The sequence below is a fragment of the Macaca thibetana genome, chromosome 12 (assembly GCF_024542745.1).
Source record: "Macaca thibetana thibetana isolate TM-01 chromosome 12, ASM2454274v1, whole genome shotgun sequence".
Classification (NCBI taxonomy): domain Eukaryota; kingdom Metazoa; phylum Chordata; class Mammalia; order Primates; family Cercopithecidae; genus Macaca; species Macaca thibetana.
The window spans coordinates 108,943,196-108,962,096 of NC_065589.1; the positions used below are offsets into that span (position 1 = coordinate 108,943,196).

General features: G+C 41.9%; 2 protein-coding genes across 3 annotated transcripts in view; both read right to left on the minus strand.

Moving 5' to 3' along the window:
• Nucleotides 1-18,901, minus strand: part of RAB3GAP1 (RAB3 GTPase activating protein catalytic subunit 1) — a 1,043,110-nt gene that overhangs the window by 753,813 nt on the left and 270,396 nt on the right. The window lies entirely within an intron of this gene.
• The window catches only part of MGAT5 (alpha-1,6-mannosylglycoprotein 6-beta-N-acetylglucosaminyltransferase), a 338,870-nt gene that overhangs the window by 34,469 nt on the left and 285,500 nt on the right, over nucleotides 1-18,901 (minus strand). For both annotated transcript variants that reach the window (XM_050750979.1, XM_050750980.1), the window contains exons 13-14: nucleotides 13,454-13,600; nucleotides 3,704-3,820 (exon numbers count right to left, since the gene is read on the minus strand). In XM_050750979.1, the coding sequence (XP_050606936.1) occupies nucleotides 3,704-3,820; nucleotides 13,454-13,600 (264 nt within the window). The remainder of the gene's footprint in view (nucleotides 1-3,703; nucleotides 3,821-13,453; nucleotides 13,601-18,901) is intronic.

An 18,901-nucleotide genomic window follows, 5' to 3' on the forward strand; every position in this document is an offset into this window, starting at 1 on the left:
GGGTGGAGGGATAGAGAGAGAGATGGAGGGCTGGAGGGCTGGAGGGATAGAGAGAGAGACAGAGGGATGGAGAGATGGAGGGATGGAGGGGTGGAGGGATGGAGAGATAGAGGGATGGAGAGATGGAGGGATGGAGATGGAGGGGTGGAGGGGTGGAGGGAGGGATGGAGGGATGGAGAGATAGAGAGGGATGGAGATGGATGGGAGGGATGGAGGGGTGGAGGGATGGGACGGAGGGATGGAGGGATGGAGATGGAGGGATGGAGAGATAGAGGGATGGAGAGATGGAGGGATGGAGGGATAGAGAGAGAGATGGAGGGATGGAGGGATGGAGGGGTGGAGGGATAGAGAGATAGAGGGATGGAGAGATGGAGGGATGGATGGAGAGGGATGGAGGGATGGAGGGATAGAGAGAGAGATGGAGAGATGGAGGGATGGAGGGGTGGAGGGGTGGAGGGGCGGGGGGACGGACGGACGGAAGGAAGTCGGTGAGTCAGAAGGTAGGTCTATATTGCTGGACCCTGTGGGGGAGGGCAGGCAGGGGCTTCTGCATTGGAAAGCTCTTCAGAGTCCTAGCAAGCCTCTGAAGTGAGACCTGTTATGTGAATTGGGGGCTGGAAGAGTGGGCAGTTTTCTGCATAAAAGTTGTTTAGGAACAAGTGAAGGCCTCTTTGGGGGACAGAATGAAGGAGAATGCTAAATCACATCCAGTCATTGAGAAACCCAAGCTAGGCCAGCTGTGGAGAAGCAAGGAAGTATTCTTGGGCATCCTGCTTTGTTAAAAAAAAAAAAACAAACAAAACAAAAAGGACTGTTAATCATATGGCGAGGGCCACAGGAAGGATGCCTGCAGATTGCACTGTGAAGTTTCTGCTGACCTTGGAAACATTCCCTTATCTTCCCCTCCATTTTCTCTTCTTGACCTCCCTTCTTGTGTGATTTCCTGTCTCCACTAGTACCGACTCACCTTTCCAAGTCAGGGACAACTTCTACAGGCAACTGCTTTCAAAGATGAGCCTCCATGAGAAGCCCTCTATGGTCTGACCTGACAGATGTGGCTTGGCATCATTCAATACGAAATGGTCTTAGAAAGTACCAGGAGGCCAGGGTTTGACTCATGGCTCCTCTGCTTACTAACCATAGGATTTTGAGTAAGCAGAATCTGTAATTTCTCTTCACGATTTCCAATGTACACTAGGTCATCTCATCACCCTGTTCAAAACTTCCCATCACACTTATAAAAAAATCCTGAACACTTAAACAAACAAACAACAAAAAAACCAACCACACCCACAAAAAAAGAAACAAACCCAAAAAAAAAAAAAAAAAAAAAAACCTGAACATTTACCATGGCCTTTTGAAAGGCCCACACATATTCTGGTTCCTGAGGACCCTTTTACGGTCTCCATTATTTCTGATGAGAAGTTGGCTGTGTTAATACCATTATTCCTCTAAATGTAATATATTTTTCTCTGGCTGCTTTCAAGGTTTTCTTCCTTATCTTTGCTTTTCAGCAGTTTGATTATAATGTATCTTAGTGTGTTTTTCTTTTCTGCTTCTACCTCAGCTTTTAAATGACCCTCAAGAGTACAAGCATTAACTAAGTGTTGTGGATTGAATTGTGCCCCTTTAAAAGATATGCTGTTCTAATCCCCAGCACCCATGAATGTGATCTTATTTGGAAATAGGGTCTTTGCAGATGTAACCAAGTTAGATGAGGTCACACTGAATGAGGGTGGGCCCTAATCTTGTATAAAAGGAAAAGACAGAGACACACACAGGGAGAAGCCATAGGATAATGGAGGCAGAGATCAAACTTTTGATGCTGCAAGACAAGAAATACCTAGGCCTACTAGAAGTTGAAAGAGGCAAGGGAGGATATCCAGCTGGAGACTTTGTGGGCGGGACGTGACCCTGCTGACATTTTTGACTTCAGACTTCTTGCCTCCAGAACAGAGAGAATAAATTTCTGCTGTTTTAAGCCACTCAGTTGCTTGCACTACTGTGTTACGGCAGCCTCAGGAAGCTTATATGCTAAGGGACTGGGAGAATCAAGAAAGAAGAACCTTCGCCCTTCCATAGGAATGACTCCGGTGGTGAAGCTTTAGGTGTGTGGCAGATATTTTGAGGCAGCCTATAGGAACCACACTCTATTTGGTGCTTCTTTCATCAGCTTGGTCTCCTGAGGTCGGGGACTTCTACCCAAACTGCTGAGACTGGGATTGGGAATGTATGTATCATCAATGGGAAGCTGACACCAAACAGACCACCTTGAAGCAGGCAGAGCACAGATAATGCATCAGAGTGCCCTCCCTCCTCTGGAGATGTTCTGAATTAACTGAAATCAGCAGTTCCGTGGGCCACAAACTGATTATCCTGTTCTGTTTCCCAGAGGGGTAAGATGGCCTCCACATGGGCACACTGACTATCCCTCCCAGGACATATGCCTTTTCAGCCTTTTCCCTTTCAGTCACACTGCGCTTTGAACCCATGCCCTTCTGCGTCCACTTCTCAGTTTTACTTTGCAAATTACTCCTCATCCTGTAAGACTTAACTAAAAGGCTGCATTCTCCAGAAAGGCTTCCCCAACTTCCACTCCTGGAGTGTTTGCATGTTGCTTTGGCACTGAACATATTCAGCCTTGTATTATGCTTACTTGCAGACATCTATTCCTCTCTCCCATCTATCCATTGGGTAAATCCCTGTGTGGGCACTGGTAATACAGAAATAAGACAGATGTATATCCTGACTTCATGTTGCTAATGGTGTAGTAGAAATTTAGACTATTGACAAAAATCATAATACTTAATACTGACTAAACACTATATAGTAGACATTGAACTTAAGCACTTTATATACATTATCTCATTTACTCCTCACAAGTAACCAATCAAATGGTAATGTTGGCCCTACGTTACACATGAAAGGAAGCTGCTAGTAAGTGGTAGAGCTAGAACTGAACCCACACTGTAAGTCCAGCTAGCCCTCCCACATGCCTACACTGGCTTCTCTTAAAGCATCATAACCAAGTGTAAAAAGTGCTCCCATCAAAGTATAGCAGCAGAGTGCAGCTGTGAGAGTCCATGGCGGATTCAGATTGGGAGAAAGGATAACTGAACTCTTCTTTACTGGATGGTAAACTTCTGATAGGTGGGAAGCCAGCCCTCCTCTGTGTTTGTGGAAGTAAACACCCCGCCCCTCCACAACCCCAGGTGACTCAGAGAGCACTCTGTGTATGGCAGGCACCTGACAAATGTCTGCTGAATTGATCAGAAGAGGCCAGAAATGTAGTTACTTTTACAAAATTCTACTACATGTTTAGGTAGAAAAAACAAAGCAAAACAGATGTTCTATAAAAACATTCCCCAGTATTTCCTTGCACTTCTCTCTCTTTTGTAGAGGAAGCAGGACTATCTTTTCAGATCTTTGTGAGAGCAACATAATCAGATCACTGAACCAAGTATGACTCCAGATCCTGCTCCTGTGCCTGGGATCCAGGCACACATCAGGATACCAGCTCTGTTTCCAATTCACAGAACATTCATGAAATCCCCAGGCCAAATCCTATAGCTTGGTTATTTTCTAATTCTAGGGTTAAGCTGATGTGGTAAAGATCTGTTCATTAAAACCAAGGACCTATGATGCTTTATACACATTTCAGGTCACATTAGAAATGAGGGAAAGTGGAATAAAAGAAACCAACCTTCTGATTTAAAATTGCTTTCACTGCATCCTCTACTTCCTCCTGATTGTTGAGGTCAACAGTCCACACATGTGGCCGCCCGATGAAAACTTCAGCGTAAGGATGCTGGGATGTCAGCTGGAAAAGAAGCAAACACCTCAGTCTCACAAGTGATTTTTAAAATAACTTTCTGTGCTAGACGGCGTGCTACGCTTTTTACGGTACTGAGTTATAGTTGTGTAGGTAACAAGACATTGTATCCTTCCCTTTGATGATCAAAACCATCCATAAGCAGATAACAATAAAACAGTGATGGTTCTGTATCTTGAATCCCACTTGGAAATAAGATAATGTCACAACCAGGTGACAAGGAAGCTGCTACAGGTGGCTTTAACCCCCAACATCACACCAAGAAATGATGAACAATTTCTTCTACCCCAGAACCCAGCCCTGAAAATCACCTATTAATAGATCAAACCAGTATCTATTATCCTGGCTAAGACAGACAGGTCAGCATAGACAATTACAAGAAAAATCAAGGCTGTAAAGTCCCAGGAGGCTAAGTCATGGTGCATAGAAAAGGTGACAGAAAAAAATGATACCATCAGAAATACATAGAATTTCTAGAATGGTTTCAGGAATAATCATTAGCATAATATTCAGGAAAAAAAGGAATGTCAGTTTTTGTCCTAAAGGAGGTTTTATTTGAAAAACAATGTGTGGTCAAAGAAACCAAGTGTGAACCGTGACAATTCTTTAATTCATGAAGTGTCCATTCTTCTTTTTTTCCTCCCCCCACAAAGGGTCTTGCTCTGTTGCCCAGTCATAGTTCACTGAAGCCTCAAACTCCTGGGCTCAAGAGATCATCTTGCCTCAGCACTCTGAGTAGTCAGGACTACGGATGCGCACATCATGCCTGGCTAATTAAAAACAATTTTTTTTTTTTTTTGTATACACAGGGTCTCTGTATGTTGCCAGGTGAGTCTGAAACTCCTGGCCTCAAATAATTCTCCTGTGTCAGCCTCCCAAATTGCCGGGATTACAGGCACAAGCCACTGTGCTTAATTGAGTCCATTCTTTAATACAGCTAAATTTATCCCCTGATTTTGTTTCCATCTCTATCCTCATATCCCTTTAAGGTCATGTTGTAAAGGGAGCATTTTAGACACATGTGAGAGCATTTTCAGCTACCATAATAACTGGAGAGTGTTACCTTAGTCTGTGGGTGGGAACTAGGGATAGAAGCTGCTCCACAATGTGCCAGGACAATCCTGCACAGGAAGAACTGTCCACTGCCCATGAAACTTTCAAATGCCCTGCAGGGCTTTCACATGGGCTTACAGAATCTAGCTTTTTATTTTTCTTGAAACAGAGTCTTGCTCTGTACCCCGGCTAGAATGCAGTAGTGCGATCTCGGCTCACTGCAACCTCTGCCTCCTGGGTTCAAGCGATTCTCCTGCTTCAGCCTCCTGAGTAGCTGGAACTACAGGTGTGAACCACCACACCCGGCTAAGTTTTTGTATTTTTAGTAGAGATGGGGTTTCACCATGTTGGCCAGGCTGGTCTTGAACTCCTGGCCTCAAGTGATCCGCCGGTCTCAGCACCCCCAACTGCTAGGATTATAGGCATGAACCACCATGCCCAGCCAGAATCTAACTTTTTGACAGTTCAAACATACAGTGAATTACCCACAGACATAATCACATAATCGTGTAAATGAAGCAATGTCTCTGCTGTGTTTTATCTGAAACGTCACCAAAGAGCTGTCACCATTTCAGAAAGATCAAAGCAGCAAAGTCAATGCCACTGAGGATGTCAGAGTCTTCAGTAAAACCTACCCACATTAGTCTATATTCGGAGCTATCACATTACTGGCAGTTCTGTTTATATGTGGGTATATGTAAACACACTCAGGCTTCGCTCCTCCTTCACAATGTCAATTGTAAGTAAAAAGGCTGACCATATTCAGCGGAATGTTTCACTCCTTTTAAATGAAAACACTCACTGTGAGGAGGAACAAGGCATCATAGTGCCTGGTATAGCTCTTGGGTATGGAACAGTATAGTTCTTGACTCCATAATGCTGAAATATGTATTGCTTTATTAGGAATTATTTTCCTTTTATTTCTCCTTTACATTTGAGTTAGAGAATTATTCTCTTTTGAAATTACACACATAGGCAAGGTTATATAATTTACAAATTTCATCTCATATTTATAATAGGAAATACTGGGTCTGGCAATGCTGACGCCTTTGCTTTGGAGGTCAAGCTGGCCCTCCTCTTTTCCTCAGACTCCAGGATACTCAGAGGGCTGGAGGAAATAACTGGCACCCCTCCACCTTTCCCTTAGCCACTGTTCTTTGTATCCTACCACACAAGAGCATGCGTGTACTATTCAAGGCAGGAAGCCCGACAAGTCCCTGGCCCAGCAGTGAGCCTCTGCTGGCTACAGGTTATCTGGGCCTCTACCCAGCAGCAGCCTGTCATCAGCCTCTTCAGTTTCCAGCCCTCCTGACAGGTGCCCTCTTCCTCGGCTCAGCTCTATGGTCAGTGATGAAAGCCACAGACTCTCTGCAGGCCCATGGAGCTCAGGAAACTTCCATTTTTTTTTCCTCTGCACATGTTTTGGATTCAACACTTATCAAGGAAGCCCTAGGCTGGGCCAGGAGTCCTGCTAATCACCTTCACAAATGTTATTTCTCAGGTTTATTTATGTATCAATGACGATTCTGAGACTGAGAGGCGATTACATTTCCCCCAAGACCACACAGCTGGAAAGGAGAAGAGCCAACTTCAAATCCAGGTCCTTCAACAACTTCTTAGCTTTGGATAAAAAGGAAGGTGACAATTTTAAAGGATGTCTTTGGGTTCTTAAGACGAAAGCCCAATGTAAACACCAGCTTTTTAATCCAGTTCTTAAAACTTGCCAACCTAAATTCAGGACTGAATTTATGCCTGTATTTTCTGAAGATGAGCAAAATGTCACATCATTTTCATTTTATGGCCTGGAGAACTAATTAGTTTTTCTGACGGAATGAGGGTAAGTTAAAGTTGTCATTAATGTCACTATTTAGTAATTTACATGTCAGCAATCTCCCTCCTCTCCTGCCTTTTAAGGTCTCTGCTTATTTACAAGGTTGCTTCAAGCACTTGGACAATACGAAATGCTGAGCTATTATCCTTTTATTCATTTACATTTACTGAAGGTTACTTAACTTTATGGGTGAGGCATTTTGTGATTAATTAGTTCCCCTCTGAATGTTACGTTCCTTCTTGTTAATTTATTGAGAACCATCTGAGCTAAGATACTTCATTGTATATGAATCAGTAAATTTACTGGAGTATAGTTTATAAAAGTAATGAAAATCTTATTAAATATGAGACATTACTCCAGAATGGCTATTAAATCTCCAAGGAGAACATGAGTTCTCTTTATGGAAAAAGACACACACACACACACACACACACACACACACACACACAAAAAAAAACCCGGAAGCCAGAGTATTTCTAATGGCTTACAAAATGTCAGAATAATGATCAAGAACCTACTGTTTCCCAATGTAAAGATAAAAATCCAATTTATATTAAAATGTAACCTGAACCAGCCACATTACTTAAGGCATTGTGGAACTTTTCCCACTCTGTGTAGACATCATGGTTTGAAAAATGGTCTGGTGCAAAAATAAAAACCAAGCTAAACCCACATTTAGATATCCAGACTTTTTCTTCTCTTCAAATGAAGGCAAAGAGACATGTATGCAGTTGATATGATCAATTTAGGTGGATCAAATATTGCTTAATATGAAAGATTTGTATGGGCACAAAAAGGTAGTTTTATGTAATTATGTATACTCTGGTTACAATGTTTCCATTTGCTAAGGAAAAAAGATAATTTCTAGGAATTTTTGATTCTTAGAAATGAACCTGTTGACAGCTCTTTTCCCATTAAAAGCTTCTTTAGTTACGGGGATTTTACGGGCTTTTGTGAGCTGGCAGAGCAGGACAGGGTGACCCACCTGGCCATGAGATCAAGCTCACTGGTCCCTCTCAATGCTGTCTGATGTTGCTGGAGGGAGCTAGATATCAGATGGAACCTGCCCTCTTGCATAAAGCAAACTGACCTTCTTGGGGTATCCCCAGCTTGTCAGTATTCATGCTTCTCAGGCTTGAGACCCGCTCTCCTCCTTTTCCTTTAAAGCACAGCCCCTCCACTATCCCCTTCGCAGCTAACCCTGCACATCCTCCACCCAGCACAACTCCAAGTTCACTCCCCTCCTGAATTCACTTAGCTATTTCTTCATGCACTTCCACTGATTATGCTTTTGTCCTATAACTATTTCATATCAGATTTGGAGCTCCTGGAAAACAGGAAATGTACATGGATGAATTCTCCCAATGCAGCAACTGGTACCACCCTGCGGGGATGCATTAAACACCTGTCAACTTCCCTCTGCATCCTGCCCTCCTGGGGGAGCCTAGGACTGATGGAGTCATCTGTGTGAGGTCACTTGCTGAGCAACTATTGAAAGGATCCCACGGTTTCTCTAATAGAGTCACATTTAAGGGCTGGTGGAATCATCTGAAGGGATGAAGGGACAGGAGGAACCAAATGCCCGTGTGACAGCCCCAGTGCTTATTCTCTTCTTACAACATAAAGAATGAAAACCTCACATGACCTCAGCAAAAAGTAAATTACAAAATGATGGCAACTGACAGAAAACAATGAAATGCTTTTCTTGATAACTTCACACTGGCTGATCTGATCCATGTAACATTACATCATTCACTGGGCAATGTTCAGATTGTGTTTAAGAGTGTCCTAATTTTTTTTTTTTTTTCCGGGAAAAAAATACCCAGTGGCCACAGTGTCATTAAAACCTTTAGAGTCAGTTTTAACAAAAACGTGTCAGTTGCCAACTTAATCTCAGCTACTTTTGATTCATTTCCCAAAGGCTTGTATACAGAAACTGCAGTAAGAAAAGAGATGGGCTTCTTTGCTTTTCATGCATTTAAAAAATCATGAGGGAATCAGAAAATCACCATCAGAATACCGCAGTAATAACTGTTGCAGACATGATCCACTCCTATATGATATAATACTGTACTTATTTGTATAGTATGTGATACTATACAAATCCACTGCTATATGATACAAAAGTTTGAAGATAAACAGGATATTCTAACATAGCCCCCAAGTATTACCCCTACTACAGAGAAAAGAGTAAAAGAGTAACTTCATAGTGGAGAAACCTGGGATCAATCAGTACAGCATATTGACATCATATGCCCCCTAACGTGATGTTCTGAGAAGGATACATCACTTCTGGGATATTCTTGCCAAAAATGCCTAGCTTCAAATTTGACTGATGGGAAAACATCGGTCAAATCCAAATTGAGAAACAGTGTACAAAAAGCTGACCTGTGCTCCTTAAAAGTGGTAAGGTCATGGGTGATAGTGAAAGACTGAATTGGCACAGATCAGAGGAGACTAAGGAGACATGAGTATTAAATGCAATGTGGGTCCTGAATCAGATTCAGGAACAGAAAAAGCATCTCGCTGGAAAAACTGGTGAAGTCCAAATAAAGTCTGTAGTTTAGATAATACTATGGTACCAATGTTAATTTCTTGGTTTTGACCACTGTACTGTAGTTTTGTAGAAGCTGCCATAAGAAGCAGCTACATGAACTCTGTATTATTTTTGCAAATTTTCTGTACCAGTAAAATTATTTCAAAGTAAAAAGTAAATTCTAGCAAGTCTACTTGTAGGTACATTCCTCAAAGTATTAAAAAGCTAAGACTCAAAATACTTGTATACCAATGTTCATAGTAGCTTTACAATGGGCGAAAGGTGAAAAAACCCAAATGTCCATCAACAGATGAAGAAGCAAAATGATTTATATATATATTCAATGGACTATTCAGCCTTTAAAAAGTAATGTGTGTATATATATATTCATAAAAAGGAGTGACATAGGCCAGGCATGGTGACCCATGCCTATAATCCCAGCACTTTGGGAGGTTGAGGTCAGGAGTTGGAGACCAGCCTGAGCAACATAGTAAGACCTTTGTCTCTGCAAAAAAAAAATTTTTTTTAATTAGCTGGGTGTGGTGGGGTGTGTCTGTAATCCCAAGCTACTTGGGAAGGTCGCTTTAGTCCAGGAGTTCAAGACCAGCCTAGTTAATACAGTGAGATCCCATCTCTACCAAATATAAAAAGAGTAGCCAGGTGTCGTGGCACACACCTGTAGTCCCAGCTACTCAGGACGCTGAGGAAGAAGGATCGCTTGAGCCCAGGAGTTTGAGACTGCAGTGAGCCATGATCACACCACTGCACTCCTCCAGCCTGAGTGACAGAGCAAGATCCTGTCTCCAAAAAAATAAAAAGGAATGAGATTCTGAAACATACTACAACATGAACAAACCTTGAAAACATGCCAAGTTAGTGAGCCACACACAAAAGGACAGACACTATATGGTTCCACTTACATGAGGTACCTAGAATAGGCAAATTCACAGAGACACAAAGTAGAAGAGAGGTTTACCAGGGGTTGAGGAGTGGGGAGAATGGAGAGTTATTGTTTAATGGCTACAGAATTTCTGTTTAGAATGATGAATAAGTTCCGGAAATGAATAGCGGTGATGGTTGCACAATATTGCAGATATACTTAATGCCAGTGAATTATACACTTAAAAATGGTTAAAAAACTTTAACCATAAATGGTAAGCTTTATGTTGTATATACTTTATCTCAAAATATTAAACAAACATGGAAAATTACAAATAATATCTACAATTTGGGCAGAAGTAGAACCTTAGAGATTTCCTAGACCTAAATTAAAATGTATAGGTGATTTTCGCATAAAAACAGACATATAGACCAATGGAACACAATAGAGAAGCCAGAAAAGAACTGATTCCCAACGAGGCTGACAAGAATACACAATGGAGAAGAACAACGTCATCAATAAATAATATTTGGAAAACTTGATTTCCATATGTGTAAGAATGAAATTAAATCTTTATCTCACACTATCTATAAAAATGAATTCAAAATTGCTTAGACTTCAATATAAGACCTGAAACAGCGCAATTACTAGGAAAAAAACCAGTGCAAAAGCTTTTTGACACTAGTCTGGGCAATGATGTTTGGGTATGATACTAAAAGCACAGGCAACAAAAGCAAAAACGGGCAACTGAGATTGTATCAAACTAAAGAGCTTCTGCACAGCAAAGGTAACAATCAATAGAGTGAAAAGGCAACCTATGGAATACCTGCAAACCACATATTTAATAAGCAGTTAATTCCCAGACTATGCAAGGAACTCCTACAACTCAACTGCAAGAAAACCCAACCAAGCAAATTAAAATATAGGCAAATAACCTGAAGACATTTCTCAAAAGAAGACATACACAAGGCAAACAAACACATGAAAAGGTGCTCAACATCATTCATCATCAGGGAGATGCAAATCGAAACCACAAGGAGATATCACCTCATGCTTGTTAAAATGGCTTTTATCAAAAAGACAAAAGATAACAAGTGTCTGGCAAGAATGTGGTAAAAAGGGAACCTTGGTACCCTGCTGGTGAAAATGTAATGTGTTACAGCCATCAACGAAAAAGAAAATGGATGTTCCTCAAAAAATAAGAAATATAACTTCACATAATCCAGCAATCCCACTGTTGGGTATATATCCAAAGCAATTAAAATCACTGTGTTAAAGTGGTATCTGCACTCCCATGTATACTGCAGCATTATTCATAATAGTCAAGATATGGCAACAAACTAAGTGGCCTTCAGTGGCTGAAGGGATAAATTATGTGCACATGAAATATTTAGCCTGCAAAAGAAGGAAATCCCATCACTGGCAGCAACATGGACGAATGTGGAAAATGTTATGCTAAGTAAAATAAGCCAGGCACAGAAGGAAAATTCTGCATGATTCCACATGCAGACCAGCCTAGTTGAACTCACAGTTCAACTCACAGTAAAACGGTTGAACTCACAGAAGCAGAGAATACATTCGTGATTCCCAGAGACTGGTGCATGGGGATATGGGGAGATGTTGGTCAAAGTTTCAGTTATACAAGTTGAGTAAGTCCTGGAGAGCTACTGTGCAGCATTATGACCACAGTTAACAATACTGTATTGCATACTTGAAATTTGCCAAAAAAGGAGATCTTAAGTGTTTTTACCATGGAAAAAAAAATCTGTTTACTATGTAAGGTGATAGATTAGCTTGATTGTAATGACTATTTCACAATGTGTGTATTTATCAAAACATCAAGGTGTACACCTTAAATATATTTTTTGTCAAAAAACTCGAGGGATGATTTACTAGTTTCTTTTCCACCCCAAACTCCGAAGTTTCAAAGAAGTCAGTCACCTGCTAAAGCAGAGATTCCTAAACAGATATTTTCACTGTTAGGCAGCATCTTTTTAAACTTTTCAAAAGAATAGGTTCACGGCAGACTGAATTTCCCCGGTCTCTGTGTCCTAGCACTTGCAACAGCACCTAGCACACAGATATGTACATTAAGTTCTGCTGAGTTATGAATGAACAAACTGACCTCTGAATACAAAACCACTCCCCAAATGAAGAATTGAAATTTATTATTCTAGCAGAAGGGGGAAAAAAAACCACACCCACCCGCGCGCACACACGTAACCCTTGTCAGAGGTTATCTGGGCCACAGATTAACCTTTTATAGATAAACTATGGATATTATTGATCTTCTCTCTCCTTTGGCCATTTCACCAATGACAGGAAGGGTCAGAGAAAAATAACTCTCAAAATAATCAGTTCTATCAATTGTCAAGGTTTCTGACTGATCAATAAAAAATAATCATTGAGAATGCATCTTATATACTACATGGGAGAGAAAATGACTCAGAAGGGTTTAAAAGCAGAATTGAAAAATGTATGTTTTATAAACTGTCCTTCTACATTGATATGCCATGGGAGGGATGCTAATCAATGTAATCCCCCCAAGGCCCTGAATGACGAGGATGCTGCTATGACTTCCCTTCATAAGCTGCCTACAGAGCCACTTACTACTAACTACACAGAAATAATCAGAAAATCTATCTTATGATTTCTTGCACACACCTATTTCTGAGCAGATGCAGAAACACCCAGTTTGATCACTCACAGGTAAAAGACTTTTGTTTATCGCCCTAAATCAAATCCGACTACCCTCAATGGTGATTCATCACACACTGCAGATTTTCAACAGGATCTCTGAAGGCAATTCAAATGAGGTTTCTGCAAATGGTTCTAGCAATGGCAGGATTACGTCTTGGAATGGTGGGTGAAAAAAAATTACTTCAATTATCCATGATACATATGGTATACTGAGGCTGATGGTTCTCTGCAAACTCCCACAGTCCACTTTTTATTCTCCAAAGCCCATCATGGGGAGCAGATTCTTCACAAATATATACTAACCGGTTGATCTCACTCCCTAAACTTCAAACATTCAGAAAATCAGAGTTCAGCTATAATCAGAAGGCTAGAATGTCTGAGTTTACAATAAGCTAGAGTGGGGGTAGAGTGTAAAGATCCCTTACTTGCTGAAGGCAGAAGTAGATTCAAATCCTGCCCCTAACTCGCAAGGTGACGTGATCGGGTCATTTGTCTCTCTGAGCCTCCACACCCTTAGCCTCTCATCCAACCATGTTAAATGAAGTTAATGCCCACATTAACACTCAATAAATAGCTATTATTCATATTATTCAAAGTGGAATAATTTTGATAGATGCTTACCTCTCTCAGAGTTGGCTTGCCAATGAAAAAGTCTGTGTTTTTGCTGCTTTTGGGTGGGTTGAACTTGGGATTCAGAAAAGCACATCCATTTGCGATAGCCTCCAGGGGAGCTGGGCCCTCGTAAGGGAACCCAAGTCCAACAAATAACTGTAAGACAGAAAACCATACAGCATATGAACACATCAGGCAGGGCCATCAGGCAGGACAGGCATTCCCGGCTTGCAGGCGGCGATTCTGTGGCCCATTCCCGAGTGGACACCTCACTTTGGAAGGCTCCCAGGCCCTGGGGGGTGAGGCAGAGAGAATTCAGCTTACACCAGGATCTGAAAAACTACGAACTTTTAAAGGCCCCACAAAGCTGCTCAACTCAAAATGCTCTCCTCCACTAAAGGAAGTAAAAAATTTAAGTGTCTAAGGGTATCAGGGGGGTAGGGAGGTTGGAGTATTAAAAGAAAAACCGCCATGACCCAACAATAATCTTTCTGTAACTCACCAGGAGACATGACTGGAAAAACACTTGCTTAACTACACAGAAGGTTTCTTCATTGAACCAAAGAAACAACAGGCCCTTTCAGGAATGCTGGGCGGAGGGACAGAAAGGTCACTTGGAGGTTTGATTGCAGTTCAAATGGAACTGCTTTAAAATGATGGTAGGTCAGTAAACACAGGTTTTCATAATGGGGTTTACACTGGGGACACCAACATCTTGGTGTTGATTTTACCCTCACAGGGGAGAGACTGTGCTGTGTTGACGAATTTGCAAAGCAGCTGCTTCCCTCTCCAGCAGGCAAACCATGTGCTTCCCCCAAGACAGACCATAGATGGCAGCAACAACTTGCTCTCAGAGTTCTCAGAGCAACCACAGCAGCTGGAAGCCACGATGACAAAGGGGACAAGCTGCAGTTCAGTGGTGCTGATTTCCTGGGTACAAAAATGAAATAACTGCTCCCAGAAATGCCTCGGCACATGCTGTCACAGTGGGTGCATTTTGCACTGCTGGATAACTGCAGGTTGTTGATGGGCAGGATCCAGGCCTGGGCTTGATGAAGCTGTGTCCTCCTTACCCACATCAAAGAGCTTGTTCTGTTCCAGCTCCCAGGGGCACATTAAGTGAGAAAAGATAACTGGGCCCCAGGGTATCCTTTCCTTCTGCCATCACACAGAGCATCACCCACCACAAGGCCAGGCGTTGAGAATAAAGGAGATGGCTCAAATAGATTTAGCTACAAGCTTGATTCTCTTTTTCCCTAGGTCTTTTCACAGCAATCCCCTCCTCACCAGCTTTGCAGTTGCTCTAATTGATCCTTTAGAAAGGTTCAGCTGGAGGGTGCGGCCAACCCTGAGCACAGCCCATGAGTGACATACTGGAGAACCAGGTAGCTCCTGAAGGAATTCTGGGGCAAAGCACTAACATCTCAGGTTTTCTGGACTTTTTACTTTTGTTTTGCACACAATAGGGTACTCAATCTTTTTGGTTTTTTGAAAGAATAAACTTTCATTTCCTGCAAACTGCGTGATCACAATGCCAGAGACGTCCACAGGGCAGGGAGCTGGGAAGAAAAGAAGCTTTGAGAGGTCAGCAGAGCCCCTAATACTGGCTGGGTCATTTCCCCCTTGGGCAGCAGAACCACGGGAGATCACGGGTGGGGGTGGTGGTGAGGAAAACATGGTAGCCAGGAGCCTGGAAGCTGTAGGATAAAGGGAAAGTTCTACTACAATTAAGAAGCTCCTGCTCTGCATCTTACTCTTATTATACAGCTAACAGAAAGCAGATTGTCAGAGAGAACTTCTAACTATAGGGTGTGGCCTGGGCATGTGGCTCACGGGTGGGGGAGATCTGACTGCTGCAGATGAAACGGAGGGAAACAGTGGGATGTACTAGTCCCACGATATCCCAGCTTTATGGAATATGAAGAATCCAGGGTTGTTATCCATCAGACTTGTGATCTCTGTGATTTGCCCTCTCCTATCAGACTCTGGAGAGGATGTGCTGGCTCTCCAGCGGAAAACAAATGACCTCTGTCAGGCCATGGTTAGACATAAGATAGCACAGGGAGTCCAGATCTTTCTGACTGAGGAGAAAAGTGCTAGAAGATGCAGATCAGGATCTCTGCAGGTTTAGTCAGATAATCCACAGTGCTTCCTGACCTCTGAAAATCAGGGCCTGCCATAAAGTGTGGATACCTTCACCAACTCTAAATTTCAAAGAACAACTCTGGAGGAAATGTAAGCAGCACGATATTTGTCTATTTAAACAGAAAATCTTGGGAAAAATTTAATTAGCTTCTTTAGACCAACCAATCTGAACCCATTAATTAAAAGGATGAGGCTGTTGCTTAATGGACTTGAATGTGACCTAGGTTTAATTATATCTGAATAACAATATGAACCATCTCTTCTGCCCTGTGGGCACCAGAGTATCTCAGTACACATAAAATAAAAACTTTAGGTTAACTCTCCCAAGCCTCATATGTTTAGAATGAAGCCTAAGCAAATACAACATAATTTCCTGGCAATGAGTGTTTTTGTCACACAAGTAGGACTGTAGGAAATACATTATTTGGAAACACCAAAATAACAGTTTTTTTGTCACTTCAGTCAATAAGCAATTTTTTTCTTGCTTCCTGTGTGCTTATTACCTGTGACATTACAATGGAGCAGATGTATTAAGGTCAAATAGCACATCTGAGGTTTGAATGAAAACACAACAGGTGGAGAGAGTTCATCACCACCAAACAGCACTCTGTAAACTTCCTTGCACTTATGGTTTTGCAACACACTGGCACCTTAATCACACTGAACTGCTTTTCCCCTAATTCCCTGCTCTTCTGCCTGCTTACCAATTTCCTTAGCAAGGAGGCAAGAGACACACTGCCAGAATGTTCTCAAGTGCCAAGGCTTAACTCTGCCGGAGAAAACTGGCCATATTTTATTTATACTTCACCTGGCCTTCAGAAGCCCAGAATCTAATGAGGATATTCCAGATGACAAAATATCTCCATGGCTGCAACTCCAGCTCCATCAGTGAGTATTTCTACATAGAGGGTTTGTGGGATCTAGGATTAAATTTTTGAACTAATGCTAAGCAGAGAGAACAGATGAAGCACCATACGTTTTCTTCACAGTATAGGATTGGGACGTTCCTACATATCCATAAAGGGTCTAGTAAAACCACTCAGATTTTTCCTACTCTGTGAAAGAAGACACAATTGTTTTAAACTGCTAAGTGGAGTACTTAAAGAATCCTTTAAACATGGATAAAGGGGGTTCTTATCTATGGGCTTGGTCAGTTTCACTCTTGATGCGGAACATTGAGGATAATCCTAAATAGGAAACACACACACAACACATACTTTTCTGGCCAGTTTTAATTAGTGAAGTTGGCATGGTGACTCTAGAGGGAAACTGAGCAATGAATCACTCCCGGTTCACCAAATGAATTGATGAATCCATTATTGGCACAAAGTGCCCAGAACAATGTGGTAATTTACAGCACAGGTTCTGGAGTCAGACTGTAGGCTTCACAGGCCTGGCTCCATCGTTGCCTAGGTTAGTAACTGTGACAAATTGCTGGATGCTTCTGTCTATGGATTCTTTAAGGCCCATTTATAAATCTATTCTATTTATAGGGCCTTAGTCCAGGTAACAAGCTTGCTAAACCTCAGTCTTTTCATGTATAAAATAATACTGCTTTATTTCATGGGGTTGCTGTGAGGATTACATGAGATAGTACATGGAAAGGATTCATTCCAAGTCTTGGCGCTTAGTAAGTGTTGGATAATCAGTCACTCAAATTCAAATCCATATGTAACTTCACACAGCTGCATATTACGGCCCTGTATCATTTAGACAGAGTTTAGGTGTGCAGGAGTTATGTTTGTGGGTTTACAAGATGCTCAGCACCTGCATGTATGAGTTCTTATTGTTTCATAAAGTATCTGTACTAAAAAAGGGGGAGGGACATTCATCAGAAGAGAGAGATAAGAGATGATATGGTTTACAGTGAATGCCACATAAGCCAGTCCCACAAGTCACACGCTATTGCTAAGCTTTGCTTATTTTTATACAATGACTGGGAATCATTACATTAATGTTTCTGGTAATAGGCATCCCTTTTATATCTTAAAAATAACCGAGACAAGGGCTGGGTATGAAGAAAACAATTTTCCCAAAATGTGATGCTTTTATGTAGCCCAAAGGGACCCTTCTCTGGCCATCTGCCTTCTTTCAGGTACCTGATGCTTAAGGAAGGGATAAACAGTGGCCAAACTCTCTCCCGTCCAGGCTGGCTCTATCCTCCCAAGGGCTCCACAAGCCCCTGACTCACATGACCTGAAGACTCTCTAGGGAAGAGCTGGAAGGGCCACAGAGGCTAAGAAAAGAAGACCCACGAAGCATGTTTACATGCCCAAAGCAGACTTTTGTCAAAGTCTGCTGCTAAACCAAAGACTATTTCCTGAAGACCAGCCGGCTGATTATGTCCAGCTACCTAAATACCCTTTCAGAAACAAAAACCCAAACCACAAACAACAGCATCAGGATAAAAAGTTCCTGAGTTTCGGTCATCTGAAAGCCCGAATATAAAATCAAACACATTACAATTCACATTGTAAATTTATTAACTTGGAGATGGGGGAGTAAAAGAGTATTTGCATAAATTTAAACCTGTAGATGCTGAACATGTTCAGCTAGGCCAGCCTCAAGTGCTCACCATTAAAAGTCCACTCAGGCATCACCTCCTGGGAGGGCCCTTTCCTGACCATGCCTCTCTTACCCAAATTCCACACCAGGACAACCCCTCAGCTGCCAACACGGAGGCAGCAAAACAGGCTTATTCACGACTGGCGCCTCAGTGACTGCTTCATTAAAATGGTACTGTTTATAACAGTACCAAGATTACTGGATTTCTGTGATGAAAAGAGAGAATACACAGAAAGGGCTTAGCATAGGGCCTAGCACATGGTTGAGGGGAGAGATAATGGCTGTTACTGTTACGGTAAATCCCATACGCAGGTGCACCGCAATAGCATGGAGGTGTTAAACTGTGACTGACAGTGGCTCCTGTCCTCTGAATGGGACTGCCCCATCCACTACATTGATTTCACAAGTCACAGAACCACATTTTACACAACTGAACTGTTGGCCCCACTCAGCGTGACAGTAAAGTTTTATGTTGGTATCATTATTTCATATTACGACTAGTTCTACCTGTGTACGATCCACATTGTTACAGTTACCTGCTTTCCTCTTCCAGCACACCTGTATGCTCCTTGTTGGCAAAACTGCTTGAGTCATCACTGTCTCTAGAATGGCTAGACTAAGGCCTAGAATATATCTAGTACTTAATATTATACTTACTTGCTGGATGAAAGAGCAAAAGAATAAATACTATGAGACTGGATCTTTCCAGCAATCAAGTGTCTCTGTGCACAGAGGTTGAACATGTAT